Source organism: Bipolaris victoriae (genome assembly GCF_000527765.1).
Source record: "Bipolaris victoriae FI3 unplaced genomic scaffold scaffold_41, whole genome shotgun sequence".
In the NCBI taxonomy this organism is placed as follows: Eukaryota; Fungi; Ascomycota; class Dothideomycetes; order Pleosporales; family Pleosporaceae; genus Bipolaris; species Bipolaris victoriae.
In genome coordinates, this window is record NW_014575351.1 from 152752 (window position 1) to 169798 (window position 17047).

Sequence of the window (17047 nt, forward strand, 5' to 3'; positions counted from 1 at the left end):
CTTCGCACTCGACACGGAGGCACCTCCAGCAGTGTTGGATTGGTGGAGCTCAGGGCAAAGGGGCCATGGAGATACGACTATTCCGCAAACCAGTCTCATGGAACTAGAACCCAGCGCATGCATTTTCGTGGGAAAACCACGCTGTTCCGGGTAATGAGGCGCGAGGTTGGGATGGTCGACGATAGCCGTTCGCTTCCCCACGTGTTGTTGTTCGACGTCTCATTGCACGTTGGGCGTCCAGTCTTGGTAGCGCCACATGTATCAACACGACCTCCTCTGTCCTCTGACCAACTCACGATGGGCAATCTTGTCGTCCCGTCTTGCAAGGCTTCGACAAGCGTGTGCCTGGCGCAATCGGTCGGCAATCAATATGCTGAGCCACCCCCATATGCCGCAACGGCCTCGCTTTGGGACAGCCTGAACCCGCGCGTGCTCACAAGACGGGCGCAAGCTCAGGCGACACTGCCTACAATACTGTCACCCTCTTCTGAGAGCCTTGCGCTTCCTCTACGTTGCACTCTACTGAATACGAAAAGTTCCCTGTGCATGAGCAAACCCTACACTGTTAGTGTTGCGCCCCAGCGCGGCGCAAGACGACCACCATGTCTTTCGGATGCAGCCCATCAGATGTGTTGAAACTACTCGAGTTCTCCACCCGGGTATACCTTGCTTTCAGAGGTACGTCGCTTACCAAAATCGCATGACAAAGCTCGGGACACTGACCTATGCTTAGATGCCAACGAGAATTCGGAAGCACAAGTGGCAGGCCTGGTGAAGGAGTTCACTGCTTTTCACACCTGCTTGGTCGAGTTGGGTGAGTTGATGAAGCAGTATGGCCAGCCCATGCCTTTTCCCGTCAAGGAATTTGAGGCAACACTCAAGAGATGTGAAAAGACGCTCGACCCATATGCAGATCATCTGGTCGACAAGAAGATGGGCGTAAAGAAGTTCATCTTCACCATCAGATACATGGGCATGGAGAAAGAGATAGACGGACTGAGGAAGCAGATCACTGGCCACTACCAAGCCTTACACATGTGCATATCATTTCTACAACTGTAGGTTTCGGCATAATCCTCAGGATAGCATCTCAAGACTAATACTTCACAGTCGCTTACATCTCGAGGCAACCAAGCAAACTCAACGTCTTCTCGACGCCGCACCACCACGCACTGTAACCCTGGGAGGCCGTGCTTACTCAACCAGTGCACTGGGATTTTCATCCCAACATGCACCTCTATCACTGCCTGCACCAGACGAGCATCCACTTTTCAGCGAGTGGGTGATCTTTGATCGTTGGTTGCAGAGCGAGGATGAGCGCATCGCTAGAGAAGCAGAGCACTCTCGCCCCCTGTCATTAGGCGATACACCTGCTGCTCTACCAAGCGACGATGATCAGACTGCTGCTATACTATACCATCTCCGTCGGCAAGTTGACGATGCCATCCTGATTGAGGAAAACCGCACAAAACGCATGACTGCTGAGAAGCGATCGCATCTTTCGCCAAGCGACGCCATACGACAGGAGGTTCGCAACATGCCGCCAGCGCCTCCACGTACGTACACTCTGGATAGCGATCACTCTGGGAATTTTACGGGTTTTTTCCAGCATCAGATGCGCAGTTCTTCAGAAACTGCTGGGCCAAGTTTGAGCATCCCGTTGTCGCATTCGCCTCCAGCTATCAGCCCGCGTGGAGATTCATACTTTGGCTCCATAGACTGGGCTCAGTCTCCCACAGATACATCGGTCTCTCACGATATAGGCCGCACGACATCTGTTTCTACCAACAGGAGCAGCATGAGCCATTCTCCAGGATCGCAGCCACGCTCCCCGAGTGCCGACTTGAGCCCTGGGGGAACTATTCCAGAGACCCTAGCATCGTACAGTCTGCGCCGTAGTCTATCTCGCACATCCCTAGCAACCATGGCTCTAGGCGAAGCCGCACTCGACTGGAAGCGAATCTGCCGCTCTGTCGAAGTCGAGCGTAAATCCGTCAAATACGGAGCCGAAAGCCGCGACTGCGACGTCCGATGGCGATACCGCGAAGACACTGGAATATCAATCCGCGCCGTATACCACTCCAGCCAAGACGGCAAGCTTCGTACATGGATCGAACAGCACTTCCCCGCCACGGGCCCATCAATCCCACTCACAACCACCTACCCCGACGGCGCCGTCTCCATCGACTTCCCACGCAACTCGTTTGGCAAACTCGACAAGCAATACACCGACATCAAATACACCTTCTCTGCCTCCGACTCCGCCGAGAAATTCCAAACCCTGCTCTACACCAACAACAACGCCGACGCCGCAGACCTCAAGTTCGACCATCCCATCTTGACCATCTCCTCCGACAAGAACCCCACCGAGTGCCGCGGCCGCAACCTCCGCCTATGGCGCCGCACAGAAACGCATCTAGAAGATGACGGGCCCGTAACTTTCGACGTCCTTGTGCTACTATTTTACACGAGCGCGCTAGAGGAAAAGGGGCATTGGGTCGAGGAACCGCACTACGCATTCGAGTGGCTCACAGACGCCGTCTTCAAAAAAGAAAGCGAAAAACTAACCCTCTACTTTTCAAAAGACGCATCGCGCTGGAAGTCGGATAAGTTGTTTCAGCGCCGCAAGTCCTCTAGCGCTACTAGCACTACTATTGCTGCCCCCAAGAGTCCCGCATCAGCTTCCTCCTCTTCTTCTTTTTTTTCACCTCGAAAACGCAACGATTCGATGGAGATTCCGCAGTTAACGCGGTCCGCTACGAAGGCGTCTGTTGCTTCGAATGAGTCGTTCAAGACTGCGCTTACGAGCGCGGCGCATCCGGGCCGCTTGGGCAACTTGAATCGCTTTGGGTATTCGGAGTTGGAAATCAAGTTTCAGAGTAAAAAGGATCGGAGGGCGTTTTTGGACGTCTGGGCGGAGTTTGTCAAGCCGTTGAGGTGACGAAGTCGTGGGTTCGTTACAAGGGGCGTTGAGGGTGTTGAAAAGAAAATATGTAGAATATTCTAGTAATTACTCTTGACACATAACTTTTTTGCCTCTTTCTACACAATGTGTGATTTACTCTTTCGTGTTTGATTGGAAACGGAGAACAAGAAGGGGATCTCGCGAACTCGGTCTATTTACTACACAAACGGATATATCTTACATATACACAGCATCCCCCCCCCCCCACAAACCCCCTTCTTCAAAAAGAAAAAGAAGAAAACGCCAAGTCTAACTTCTCCGCTCAACGGAAAAGAAGAAGAAAAAGGAGATGGGCGCATAAACAGCCCTGTGTATCAACCCAACAATGACAAAGAGGAAGAAAAAAAATAGCGAGCGTGAGCCAGCCAGCCAGCCAGCAAGTCAGCAAACCCAAAAATCAACGACACATCTTTCCCCCCACCTTCCCAAACTCCTCAACAAACTCAATCCTATCCTTCTCATCATAATCAATCCTAACCTGCTGATTACTCTGCACAGACGGATCGCCATCCTCGAGGTAATTCAGGGGCTCAAGCCGCATGGCCGAATGCGCTGAACTGAACATTGTGACGGGAAGGTCATTAGTCCCCGGTATATGATGCATACCTAGGTTAAACCAAATTGTGCTATTGGTTAAAGGTTGGGTTAGCGATTTGGTGGTGGTGGTGGTGAAGGAGGGAGGGGGGAAACATACATATCTTCCTGATTCAAGCTTTCATCGTTGAAAAAGGTCGAGAAATCTACGAGTGGGTCGTCTCTTTGGTACTGGTTTAGGCTGTCCGCGGCGCGGGGTTCCGTGTCTTTTTGCTGGGTGATGTAGAGGTCGTGGGTTACAAAGGCACCCGCCTTACCGGTGTTTGTGGAGTTTGTCTGCGTGAGGTGGACGGCGCCGGCTGCTCGCTTGATTCGGTAGCCGGGGTACTCGCCGAAGCGGTTGGGGGTATCTTTGTTGACGACGGCGTACATGGTGTTGTCGTTTTCGGCCCAGTTGATTTTCGAGTGCGATTCGTTGTCGATGAAGGAGCGGTGGGCTTTGAAGGTGTTGTACTTGCGGCCAGTGCTCCAGGGGTAGTCGGTGGTGATGGGTTTGAAAGTCACTTTCTGGACGCTGTTTTTGCGGCCGTTGATGTCAAAGTCGGCTTTGAAGGTGAGTGTGTGGTCGTGCATGCTGCCGGAGAGGAAGTCGTGGATGTGGAAGCCGTAGTCGGGCTCGTTTTCCCAGTATGTGGAGGAGATGTAGCCAGAGAAGCGCGAGGAGACTTCGATGGCGCCGTCGTAGAAGAAGGTGTAGTCGATCAGGAAATCGTAGTTGCCGACGGTGGCTACAGTCCGCATTGTGAATTGGATGTTCTTCGCGACACTGGTGTGAGGTGTGTATTGACCAAAGGAATGGCGGCGAATAGGATATCCTGGGTCGAACTCGAAAATGCAAATAGCATTTTCAAGGGTCTTTGTGCTATTTCCCTCATTAAATGTTGCAGGCAGATATGTAGCATAGCTTGGACAATCATAACCCTTGATGAGGGGCGTCAGCTCGGCTCCCATACCACTTGTAGTATCGTAGAAGGTTGCTTGGGATGCAAAAGGATCTGAGCCCGAGTAGGCTGTCAACGCTTCCTGGAGAGAAAGCTCGTATAAGATGCGCTTTCCTTTGTATTTGATGTCAAAGAGTGACAATCCCCGATCATGAGCGACGTTATGGTAGAAGCTAAAGTCCATCCAGGAAATATAGTTCTCATCGGCATCGATGCGAAACCTTTGGGCTCCTTGTGCGATAGATGTGGGAGGCGGCTGCTCATCCAATGGAAGTGGGGGACCATTCTTGTCAGTGGAAGACCATTTGCCCGCCACATTTGGCGAGGGCTTTTTGTACTTTGGAGAGTTGATCGCCTTCCGGAACTCTTCGGTAGAGGAATAGAATTTCCCAAATGAGTACCAACCGGCGACGTTCCAATCATCCCAATCTCGTGAAGATAGATCGAACTTGATATAGAATCCAAGTGGTGCGACTGTAACGCTGCTAAGTTCCTTGGTGGGGATACCATAGGTCGTAGCCCAGGAAATGATACGGCCATCGTCGTCTTTGAATAGAGCGCCGAAACGCAGACCGACAAGTCCACTCAGGAATGTCTGGTCCAACATTAGTCATTGCTCAGGCATGGTTTTGACGAGACATTGCTTACCGTGTTGAACAAGCGCTGTGAGATATCCTCATGTTCAGTTGCAAACTTTGTGAGGAATTGTGTCCCTTCATTTGTGCTAAAATACAAGGGATGCACATTTGTTTTTCCCGTGTGAGTATTTTGAAACGGAAAGGTGAGCGGCTTGATCGTCGTTGCATATGTAGCTGGCAGAGGGCCAACCATGTACTCTTGCCAGAACATGTCAGTTGTATTGGTAGCACCACTCTGAACTGTAGCGCGTGCATATCTTGCTGGGGGCTTTCCGTATCCGTCTAGGTATTTGGCTGTTTCGGTTTTGTTGGGCTCCAAAAGAGTGACTCGTACACTGAGGGCTGCTCAGTATGGTATTCATGTTTGTAGTTGTTCAACTTACACATAACTATCTTGACTAGATCCTTGGTTGCCATTCAACTTCAATTTTTCTTGCAGGATGTCATTGGCACTTGCCGTCTCCTCCTTGGACAGTGATCTCCATGGGTTGGTGACCGGTGCGTTCAAGGTAGGCTGTCGAGGTGGAGGGCAGGCCTGCTGCGCTGCGGTTGATGAAACAAGGGCAGCTGCGCCTAGTATGATGGTAGACGTCCACATGATAATTTGAGGATAGAGAAAGATGTGTTGAGGAATTCCCATCGTGGGGACTTATGCATGTTATATGTGATTCTGTTCTTCACGCGATTCCAGTAGTGCACTATGACTCGGGCAGTTGTGCTGTCCTTACCTCCTGCGCATACCCAAGAACGATCTGACTTTTTCGTAGTTGAACGTCTCGGCTCAAAGGGTGTACCCTGCATAACGCTATTGTTGTGTTGTTTTTCTTGCGCGGCGAATACAACAGGAAGCGATCGACGGGCCAACGCCTTGTCGAGCTGAGTCGTAAGAATTAACTTCAGTGTCGGAACAATAATAAGCGTGGATCTTCACTCTAATGATGCTACCTCGTCAAATTGAAATTGTGTGGATTGACAAGCTGAATGTTTACTATATTAAGAAGGTACCCGATGCCATCCGGCTATGTGCAGATAGCTGGTCAGTTGATGGGTGTCTGATTCAGACCGTGCCTGCCACCGTACTTTTCTCGAGCTCGGGGCGGATTTTTCACCGCCGAAATCAGTGTGCAACAAAGAACGTGCCAGTAGCAAGAATTGCCGGGCATGTCAGCGGCCCAAGAACAGGTAGTACGACATTCATTGGTGTGTCATGTTGACCATGTTCGATATTACAGTTTTAGCTTAAGTCAACACACACATAGTCTACTGCGGTGAAGCTTTCATTTCAACCGACCTGACTTCGTCCTGTTACATTTTAGTAAATAGCAAAAGTTGATACAACACACTCTATTCAACTGTCGCGACATTGTTTTCAACGTTTTACTTCACGATGACCGTTTTTTCCTCACTGCTATTCTACTAGCCTATCGTCTGTACTTGGGCTAGTTTTTGTTCTTTGTTAGGCTGAACCTCGTGCACTGGAATACTCAAGAGGATCTAAGATCTCTAGAAGATGAGTTCATCCTTTGCAGTATTCCTTGATTGTATTGTCTCTTCGTTTCTGCATAGCCGTTTACTACTCTCTGCAATGACTGTTGACAAGACCAACAGTTTTGACTGCACGCCCTTCCAAAGACCATACTTAAAAGCAATCTTGTACAAACGGCGCAGAAAAAGAAGTCGCCGAGACTCTAGCAAAAAGTCCGACGATGGATTCACGGAGGCGTTTGTTAAACACATCAATGCTTCATGCAGGTTTGGCTGTGCGTTGGAATAGTAGGGACAATTTGTGGCTTTGGCCATCACAAAGCATGATTGAAAGGCAGAAAAATTGATTCAATACTGAATGCAGACTAAAACACAGATGCAACATGATTTGATACTACTCTGCCATTGGCAAAGAAATCAGAGTCTGAACAGAGACGCTCGTACTGGGAATGCACTCTGATACAAATGACAACTGTCTTCACTTGTATCTACTAAGCAATCTGGGGCATCGGATACCCGCGATTGTGCCGGTGTTTGGGGATTGGGCTATGCCGAATACGCCGGGGTGCAATCCGAACATCTCTTCCCAAGTACTTGAGTTGATCTGTTCACAAGGCAAGCTCAATTATGTCTGGGAACGCTCTATAAAGTTTTCGCACATATCGGGAAAGACCTTCTATTTCTTGAGCCAGATAGTACGGGTCCTCGCTTTCTGTGTCCAAACCCAACTGGTAGTGGTAGTGTATGTTGTGGAATGCTTCGAGTATCGAGTGCACAATGCGAGGTGAGGCCATACGCGGAAGAGGCATGGCGGATGGGGATGGTGGAGATGTGGTCCGGCACACGCGACTGCGCTAACCCGTTTTGGATTCAATTAACGCGTCGCGTCGCGCCTTCTCCAGCTAAGGCTGATGTCTCATGAGCTCCTTCCATTACCACCCCTCGCACCTCGCACCTCCCATACCACACACACCACGCCCACTGCGCCTTCTGTCAAGAACACACCATGGCTTCTACTGTTCTTGGAAAGAGGACTCGCAGCTCGGCTCGTGTCGACGCTTCCGGTATGAGCAATCAGTGCCCGGCAGCCCTTTCTCATTCAACACGTCCCTAACGCGCTATACAGATGAAAAATTGAACGTCGCAACACGGTCGAAGCGGAGGACGCAGTTTGTCATTCACGATGAGGGCGAGATTGAGAACCCATTCGTCACTCCCAAAAAGCAAAATGCCCGGACCGAGGATGCAATGGATGTGGATGAGCCCGAAGAGAAACCCTCCACAAGGCGCGGAAGGAAGACTGGGGCGACACCTGCCAAAAAAATCGACCCATGTTCGCGGTTTCCCCTGTCATCCGCCAAAGAAAACTCTCCCCAAAAATCGCTGGTCGATATACCCGACAAGTTTGCACCTACTCCCTCAACTCCGAGACATCGCGACGCGCTTGCTGCCAAAGTTGCTGTCACACCACGACATCGACTCATTATTCCCGGCCGACCACTGACACCCCGCACACCACACACCCCAGGAACCCCGAGACATACTGCTCCCACCGTCTACAACGAAGCGCGACAAGTATTTGCCAGGGGATCAGCGCCCGCGGTACTCTTTGGACGTGAAAATGAAAAGAAAGAACTCCAAACGTTCATCACCGCCCGCACAAAGGGCCGCAAGTCTGGATGTATCTACGTCTCGGGGCCTCCGGGTACTGGAAAGAGCGCATTTGTCAACGATGTCTGCCGCACTGTTTCAGACGATGATTCTGTCCAAACCGGATACATCAACTGCATGAGCGTGAAGAATGCTCGTGATCTCTACAGGACGCTATTGGAGGAGTTTGTCGACATTACCGAGATTGTCGAGGGCGAGGAGATGGAGGCACTTAGGAACGTTTTCATGCAGCGCGAATCTTCCTACGTTGTTACCCTGGACGAAGTGGACCACCTCTTGGAGCTGGACATTGATCTTTTCTACAACATCTTCGAATGGTCGTTACAAAAGTCTTCCAGTCTGATTCTTGTCGGTATTGCCAACGCCCTCGACCTTACAGATCGATTCCTCCCACGACTCAAGGCCCGCGGTCTCAAGCCACAGCTCCTGCCATTCCTTCCATACAACGCAGCGCAAATATCCTCGGTCATCACCTCAAAACTCAAAGCACTTCTCCCAGCAGGAAGCACCAGTCAACTACCATTCCTCCACCCCACCGCCATCATGTTCCTCTCCAAAAAAGTTGCTGCCCAATCTGGCGACCTCCGCAAAGCCTTTGACATCTGCCGCCGAGCAATCGACCTCATCGAAGCCGACACCCGCGACCAACACGCAAAGAAAGCCACAGAAATCACGCCTTCTCCCACACCCTCCCCTTCAAAGGCTCCCCTGGTAGAAAACGACAACCTCGCCTCCCTCACCACCACTCGCTCCCCCTCAAAAACCAAAGACCTCGGCGCCGCCATCGCCGCCTCCCTCGCTTCTCTGACAGTCGAAACCGCACCCCGCGCCACCATAGCCCACATGGCCAAAATCACCGCCGCAGTCTTCAGCAACGGTACAAGCCAACGCCTGCGAAACCTAAATCTGCAACAAAAAGCCGTCCTCTGCTCTCTCTCCGCCATCGAAAAACACCGCCGCGCAACAGCCGCAGATACAGTTCTATCAACTCCATCCCGCTCTCACACTACTTCTCCCACTATCAAAGACCTCTTCGAAGCCTACACCGCACTTTGCAAGCGCGAAAACATTCTCCACCCGCTCAGCAGCACAGAGTTCCGCGATATCGTAGCCAGTCTCGAGTCTCTATCGCTTATCTCCGCGGTAGACGGCAAGGCAGGATCCCTCGACATCTTCTGTGCCGGCACCCCGAGTCGGCGCGGAAGAGGCAAGGCGTTCCCCGGTGTGGTCGTCGAAGAGCGCAGAGTCGCAAGTGTAGTTGGCGAAAAAGAACTCGCGGAGTCCCTTGTGGGGCCTGGTGCTGCTATCCTAAGGGGCATTTTGGACGCTGAGGCTTGAGTGATACGTATGGAGTTATGCCATGCCTGCTTTTTTTTCTTGTTATTTTCACCGAGTGATAAGAGTTGCGATATGCGTCATGCGACACGTTTATCCTCCCCCTTCTCTTTTCTTTCCTGTTTGAAGTAATTTGGGGGGGGGGTTAGAAATATGCTTGTTCATGAGCAAAAAGAGCGGTTTGGGTATAGTACTGGCGCTGGTTTTTGGATTAATGCTGTTTGTCTGTTTTTGGTGTGTATCATAGCGAACGAGCGAAGAAAGCGATTTGAAGCATTTTTGGTTAGCGAGGCATATATGGATTGGTGTTTGGTTTGCATTGTTCGAAACTCGATGGGTATCGAGGGTAGTTTAGTTCTAGTTTACATCAAATCAAAAACAGTCAAAACAAGAAAACAGAGTGTATATGCAAGTGGTATCATTTCACTCGGCAATCTATCAATCCATCTATCACGAATTCTAAACTTTTACTACTCTCCTTCCTCCCCCTCACCTTCCTCATCCTTCTCCTGCCGCAGCGTGCTGGTAGGAACTTGACTCTCCACCCCCCTTTTGCGAAAAACAGCCTGCATCCAGCATCGATACATTTTCAGTCTGCGCTGGCGATTCACCAACATGCGTCTGTCAACGCCGATATGCGCGACTTCGAACGTATGCTTTTCTTCTGACTCATCTTTGATCTGCAACTCCTTGACTTGGTCTTGTAATTGCGATTCCGCACTCTCTTCTCCCTTGTTTTCCTCTTCCGTACCACTACTGGGCGATGGCATCTTTCCAGCCCAGATATTCTCAAGTTCCTCCTGCTCAAAGAAATAAACACGCGTGCCATCTCCCCTCACATAAAAGTTCTCCTGGAGGTACCTTCCCTTCTTGAACCGTACCTGCGCTAGATCTCCACGGCCATAATCTCGAAACAGTACTTGCCCACCCGGCTTAAGTACACGCCAGATATTATCCACAGCCTGACTCCATTGCTCTGGACTCAGCGCACTAAAGATGAAAATCATGAGTACGACATCGACACTGTTTTCCGCCAGGCCAGGTGGTAAGCCCCCGTTTTCCGAGTCAGGCGGTGAAGCAACGTCCCAGACATCTGCCTGGATACGCTCAGGATCGTAGAGTTCATGATTCCTAATCAACTCGACCGCCTTCTTCGAAAAATCACACGCATGAATCTTCAACCTCTTATTCTGACTCCTTTGTAGTATCGGAAACGCACTATTCCCCGCTCCAGCGCCAACCTCCAACAACGTCGCCTGCGGCCCATCCTCCTTACCCAGTTCTTCTAGAATCGGAAACTCCTGCGCAAGCCACTTTCGGTTTTTGAAAAAATTCGTCTTGTTGTTCTTGTAAAATTGGTTCCACCATTTTTCGGGCTGCGCGTTGTAGCGCGAGCGGTCAAAGTCAGATACGGGTTCGGAGCGCTGTTTGGAGTATTGCTCTTCGGAGAAGGCGAGGTAGGTGGCGTCGACGGTGACGTGGTCCCAGGCGTTGAACTCGAAAATGTCGTCGCCTTCCTCGAGGTAGCGGGAGCCGAAGGCGAAGGGGTCGCTGCGCTTTTGGTTGTTGGTGGGGTCGTGAGAGCGGGATTGGGGGGCGCGGACGGGGGCGAAGGAGGCGGGGACGCCGTAGGCGTCGTTTTCGGCTGGGGGTTGTTGTTCTGTGGATGAAGGGTCTTGCGCTGAGTCTTTGGCGCTAGACTGTGTTGATTGTGATTTTGGTGTAGAGGCAGAATGTGGAATCGGGTCGGCAGTGACTGCGAAGCGCATGTGCTCCATGGCTTTTGATAATTGTTGTCTCGGCTGCGGTTTCTTCGACACACTATTATCCGTCTGAAATCTTGCGTCGCAGGATTGAACCGAATCCGCGTTGGCCCCTACATCTTTCTCCGCCCCCTTCGTCGCATCCATATCAGCAGCCATCGTGTCGTTGTAAAGTTGCGTTTATGTCGCGTATATATGCGGGGAGGGGGAGGGGGACCAGGAATTCTTAGAGGGGCACTCGCTTTGCCCCTCCAACGAGGCACGCGAAATTTCCCACGCTAGCAAACCCCCCCCCCCCAGTCCAGTCTAGCGCTGCCGCAACAGCAACTCGTCCCTGACATGATAAGCGTCATGGGGGCGTAAGTAGAGCCGCAACACCCTAGCGCGACATTTCCACATTTCCTCCACCATCAACCGTCAACATCACTCAACCACACCTCCACGCCCAACTCCCAGCAACCGCCGCGAAAAAACGAACACCGGAAACTCCGCTATGATACCAACATAAACAACCACCTCAAAAAAAAATGCCGCCACTCAAATCCGCCCGTCCCTTCCTCATCAACCACCACCCATCACACCACCAACGCCGCACCTTCCTCCCCAACCCCTTCACCTCCCTCACCCCACCTACCTCACCCCCTCAAATCCTAACCGCAACTCGCACCCTCCCCTATCCCTCTCCCCCTGTCTACTCCATAATCGCCGACGTCCCCGCCTACTCCTCCTTCCTCCCCTACTGCACCCACAGCACCGTAACGCAATGGTCCCTACCAGACCGCCAGTACCATCGACGCTGGCCTTCTGAAGGAATCATAACAACGGGTTTCGGCGCTATAACCGAGAGTTTCCGGAGTCGCATTTATTGTGTGCCTGGTAGATGGGTTGAGAGTGTGGGGGGAGAGGCGGAGACGGAGTTGAAGGGGGTGGATGTGGCGCATCATTTTGAGGGGGAGGGGCAAGGGATGCAAGGGAGGAGGGAAAAGGGAGAGAATGGGTTATTGACGTATTTGAGGAGTAAGTGGGAGGTTGAAGAGGTGAGGGAGGCGCAGACGAGAGTGAGTTTGGTGGTGGAGTTTTCGTTTGCGAATCCAGTGTATGCGGCGTTGAGTGGGGGCGTGGCACCGAAGGTGGCGGAATACATGGTGAAGGCTTTTGAGACGAGGGTGCAGGAGGTTTTGGAGAGGAATCCGGAAATGGTCACGGCGAGTCTGGCGGATATGGAGGGGAGTGCGATGAAGAGGAAGTAATATGGGCTATAATCAGGGTAGCAAAAGCACAAAAGGCATTGCAGCAACATGAACATCAGCGTTTTGAGCGAATATATTAGTTTTCAATCTCAACATCCTAATACACTTAATTGAATAGTGACCTATACACCAAGCCAACCCCCCAAACTCCTACTTGGCACCCTCAAAGTACTTCCTAAATCGAGGCTCATTCTCCAAATCACACGCCAACACCGCTTCATAGCAGCTCATGAGTAACTGGGGGAACTTGACGGTCCAGTACTTCAGATATCCACTCGGCAGCGGCCCAACCTTGGCCTTGATCGAATCCTCCATGTCCTCGTAGTGGTTCTTCTTGTTACGCAATGCTCGCAACAAGTCGAGCATACGATCGCCCGTGTACTTGCGTTGCTTACCCAGCGAGTTGACAAAGCCTGGATCCAGCTTGGCGAGGAAGTTACGTCGGTGGTCAAGGACATCCTGAGCGTATTCCTCAAGCTGCGATAGGTGCTCCGACGGTGGGTCGCGAGGCTCTCGCTCCCAATGATCAGAACAGTCACATAAGAAGTCAAGTCGCTTCTGGTCGTCCCAGAAGAAGGGATGGTTCATGACCTGAAGGGCAGTTGGACGAGATTCAGGACGTGGCCGAAGCATCCATTGGATGAGGTGATGTGGCTCCACAGAGTCGGCACCAAGAAGTAGGCGGTCGAGGTTCGACTTTTCCTTCTTGATATTGTACTCGCGAATCTGCATCCAGCCTTCTTCATCGTCAAATGGGTGGCAGCCACCGGTAAGTACGTAGTAGAAGACACAGCCCAGAGAGAAGATGTCCACAGCCCGCTTCACGCCCTGTGCGACTGGATCCGTCGAGCTGGATGAGTCACGAGAAAAGCCCTGGGAACTTCCATTGACCAGCTCCTTGGGCTGCGAGATGAGCTCCGGGGCTTTCCAGCCGACGGTACCTGCGTTGCCAGTTGTACCGACAAGGGTACTAACATTGTCGGGCAGAGTCTTACAGAGCCCAAAATCAGAAATCACCAGTCGCACGTCATCCTTGGAGGTGATCAGAGGCTGTGCAACAAGAATGTTTTGAGGCTTGATGTCGCGGTGAATGATGCGGAGATGGTGCAGGTGGTTCAAACCGGCAGCGAGCTGGTACAGGCAGGACGATGCCTTCTTACTAATCTTGTTGACCAGACGCTGATGTTCCTCACTGAGCTCCTCTCCAGGCCGCCCATCCTTGTACAGATCGAAGAGACTAGCTTGGCAGAGTTCGACGGCGATGTAGAGAAAGTTTTCGTCGCGTTCGTCATCAAAGTAGCGGATGACGTTCGGGTGGGGGTCACTGTTCTGTAGAAGCTTGACCTCTTGTTCTGCAAGCCCAAAGTATTGAGGCAACATGCGCTTGACGGCGACCTTGACTTCCTAGAGCGGTGTTAGAATGAGAAGGCGGTGAAAGACCGACGGTGATGAACATACCTTCCATTTTCCTTCAAAGACGAATGTGCCACCACTTCCATTGCCCAATAGTCGATCTTGGTCAATGGTAAGCTTGCCGATGCGTTTGATCTCAGAGATGTTTTGCACGTCACCCCCGCTCACGGTGAGTTCGTCGGGGTGCAGGCGAGGGCCGACTTCGAGCTGTTTGGCTGCGTTCACAATCCGGTTGACCTCATCTTCCTCTTTTTGCTGATTCTTACTCAGCTTACGGCCGCCCCTTCTACCCCGGTGTGTCTTCTTCTTCTTCGGTGTAGCCGGTGCAGCCGTGGGGTCTTGTGAGACATCTTCGGTGCTATTTGCCATTGCCTCAGCATCGCCATTGAGCTTCACCTCTGGCGGAGCAGCTTCGTTCGAGATTGGAGAGGCTTGTTCAACAGTCGTAGTCCTGGAGAGGGGTGCAAGATCTTCCTCTTCGTCACTTGGGACGGCAAAGGTAACGACCTTCTTCTCCTTGGGCTCCTCCAATGCAGGTAGCTCGTTTTGGTCTTTCTCAACGGTCTCAACAACTGGCTTCTCTGGAACAGGATCATCTGCATGTGGAACAACCAAAAGCTTTTCTTCGCTCAGCTTGACCTCAGGCTCTGGGGAAGCGTGGAATGGCGGAAGAGGCTGTTTGGTGTTGTTGCCTGCATGGACTATCTGCTTGAGGTAGCTCAGACAGGACTCGACCATTGTAGGCTTGATAGAAGCCCCGACACCGCCAAACAGGCAGATGGCAAGTACAATGTATATGTAGACATTGACTGAGCGTGCGACGACTTCAGCCTGTGGTGGTGCATCAATGCTTGGTGGCTGGTGATGCTCCCTTGGGGAAGTCTCCGGTGGGTTGGAGATGACCTGATCATTTACAGAGTCGTAGAAAGTTGGTGCAGGAATGCCCAGCAGCTGAGTTGGCATTTCAGGAACCTTGTAGTCGAGCCTGTGCACACCAATAAGGCTCTTCTTGTCTGGCAAGGCGTAGGCCGCATCCCAATCGTATGCAGCCTGATTCTGCTTGTAGCAACTTGCGTCTGGGGCACCATCTGTCACGGCAGGGTAGTTGACTTCTGACAGTGCATACCACGCTCCCGAGTCGGTTGTGTTGAGGAGAACATGATTGGCCTTGTCCTCTGAAAATACAGGCCCCGCAGGCTGGGGCAAAAGGACCAAGGGTGGGTCAGAGGATTGGTCGTTTGAAGGACGGGCAACATCAAAGACGCGTGCAACTGGGAACGGCAGACGCTGCCTATAAAGTGGCCGCTGGTGCGACCTTGGACGCTTGTAGTCAAAGGCAATGACTTCGCCGTTATATGTGGTGTAGATGTACTGCTTGTCCAACGTCTGGTCGTACTGCGATTGCAAATCTCTGTCACGACTGTTGGGGTTCCACTCTGCATATTTGAGCGTGCATATGTGCTCGTTGGTCTTCTTGTTGTGGATGGTGATGGTGTACTGGGTCTGCCCAATGTCGATGACCCCGCGGCAGTCACGTTCTCGCGCGCTAAAGTAGTTTCTCGACTCTGGGGCACAACTGTCGTCGTGGGGAAAGGTTCCACCAGGACTGAAGCTCTGCTTGACTATACCAGAGGCTGCATCGACAAGCAACATGAATGTCTTCTTCTCGACGTTGTACACGACCGGAAGCTCCGGATCATCGCTCGAATAAGGTGCGTTTTCGGCCAATTGCTTGACCGTCACGCCCAGGTGTTGGAGATGGGGATAAGGGCCTGGGGAGAGGAGGTAGAGGGCACCATCTTCTCGCGGCTCCACGATCCATACAAAGGGCTGGTCCTGCGGGTCAACACTGCCGCCGGATGAGTTGTAGATGGTTTCCAACATGGGCCTCCCGCTCAGTTCCCAAATCTCCTCGCCATTGTATCGGTCGCGTGCGTGTATGTGGCCATCGACGGTCGCCAAGAGAACAAAGTCCTCAACTTCCCAATCCTGCAGAGAGCGCGCACCGGGGACTAAGCCCCCCGAGGCTGCATATCTGGCGGGATCGGCTCTGACAGCACTGATGGCTGGAGCAGAAGGAACTCTGGTTGCTAGGGCGCGCACGTTCTGGCTGTGAAGGGATGAGTGGGGTCTTCGACGCGGAGCATCAACTACCGCGTTCTTCTGGGCGAGTTTTGCGTGTTTGTGGATGGGCTTGGGGTTGATGATGGGAGCGTGTTCTATATGGAGGGCGGGTCGAGGGGCTCCGCTGGGGACATGATGTTCGAGGCGTGGAGGAGGTAGTGGGATTTGTTGTTGCTGTTGTGGTTGTTGTTGTTGTGGTTGCTGCTGCTGAGCGGCCACAAGTCCGGCGAGGAGCAGGAGGGCGAGAGTGGTGAGCGCCGAGCCAGCACCAGGCGGCCGGCGCGGACGCGGCATTGCGGGCGTGTATGGGGATCAGTTGGAAGCCTTGGGCAGGCAGCGAGGGCGAGGGAGATGGAGCATCCGCAAGCAGTGATGGAGGCGAAGGGCTGGGTCAGAAGAGGAGCGGGAAAAGACGCCCGTGGCAGCGAATTTAGGACGATATTAAGGCCTCGCGGGGGGGGGACTCGCCTGCTGCAGCTGAGCGTGGGCACCATAAGCTGGGGTCCGGTCGGGGCCTCGTCAGCCCACCCGTCACTGCTGCTAGCATTTAGACTCCTTGTCCACACACTCGCCCGTTTTCCTCGTTTTGGCCGCCACCGCCCATCCATCCACATCATCCATCCACTCCCCAACGCAGGGACCGAAAGGCGACGGGCCATCCCATTCCATCCATGTCCCGTACCTTGTGCTTGTGCTCTTGGCCGGGGCAGCAATGGCGGTCCTGTGCCTGCAGAGATGGAAACACGGCTGCATCCTCATGCCATGGACAGCCATTGCCCACCAGCCAGCCCACGACGCCAGGATGCATGCCACCGGAGCCAAAACCAAAGCACGCATCCACCCAGACCCAGACGGCCATGGTGGCGCA

At 52.5% G+C, this 17047-nt stretch overlaps 6 protein-coding genes across 6 annotated transcripts; 3 read left to right on the plus strand and 3 right to left on the minus strand.

Annotated features, from left to right (window-relative positions):
* Positions 1-602: 602 nt before the first annotated feature.
* Positions 603-2941, plus strand: COCVIDRAFT_26547 (hypothetical protein; the record flags this gene model as incomplete). The annotated part of the gene is made up of 3 exons (XM_014701242.1): positions 603-678; positions 734-1058; positions 1111-2941. The coding sequence occupies 3 exons, from the start codon at positions 603-605 to the stop codon at positions 2939-2941; spliced, it is 2232 nt and encodes a 743-aa protein (XP_014556728.1).
* A 421-nt stretch (positions 2942-3362) lies between these two features.
* COCVIDRAFT_98953 (hypothetical protein) lies at positions 3363-5736 on the minus strand (the record flags this gene model as incomplete). Its single annotated transcript, XM_014701290.1, has 4 exons — positions 3363-3591; positions 3660-5095; positions 5149-5473; positions 5522-5736. The coding sequence occupies 4 exons, from the start codon at positions 5734-5736 to the stop codon at positions 3363-3365; spliced, it is 2205 nt and encodes a 734-aa protein (XP_014556776.1).
* Positions 5737-7629: 1893 nt separating this feature from the next.
* Positions 7630-9632, plus strand: COCVIDRAFT_15909 (hypothetical protein; the record flags this gene model as incomplete). The annotated part of the gene is made up of 2 exons (XM_014701226.1): positions 7630-7687; positions 7750-9632. 2 exons carry the CDS (start codon positions 7630-7632, stop codon positions 9630-9632), a joined length of 1941 nt encoding a protein of 646 aa, XP_014556712.1.
* Positions 9633-10099: 467 nt separating this feature from the next.
* On the minus strand, positions 10100-11539 carry COCVIDRAFT_98922 (hypothetical protein; the record flags this gene model as incomplete). Its single annotated transcript, XM_014701291.1, has 2 exons — positions 10100-10302; positions 10381-11539. The coding sequence occupies 2 exons, from the start codon at positions 11537-11539 to the stop codon at positions 10100-10102; spliced, it is 1362 nt and encodes a 453-aa protein (XP_014556777.1).
* Positions 11540-11919: 380 nt separating this feature from the next.
* On the plus strand, positions 11920-12642 carry COCVIDRAFT_15911 (hypothetical protein; the record flags this gene model as incomplete). Its single annotated transcript, XM_014701227.1, has 1 exon — positions 11920-12642. The coding sequence occupies one exon, from the start codon at positions 11920-11922 to the stop codon at positions 12640-12642; it is 723 nt and encodes a 240-aa protein (XP_014556713.1).
* A 150-nt stretch (positions 12643-12792) lies between these two features.
* Positions 12793-16473, minus strand: COCVIDRAFT_37702 (hypothetical protein; the record flags this gene model as incomplete). Its single annotated transcript, XM_014701292.1, has 2 exons — positions 12793-14046; positions 14101-16473. 2 exons carry the CDS (start codon positions 16471-16473, stop codon positions 12793-12795), a joined length of 3627 nt encoding a protein of 1208 aa, XP_014556778.1.
* Between the last annotated feature and the right edge of the window lie 574 nt (positions 16474-17047).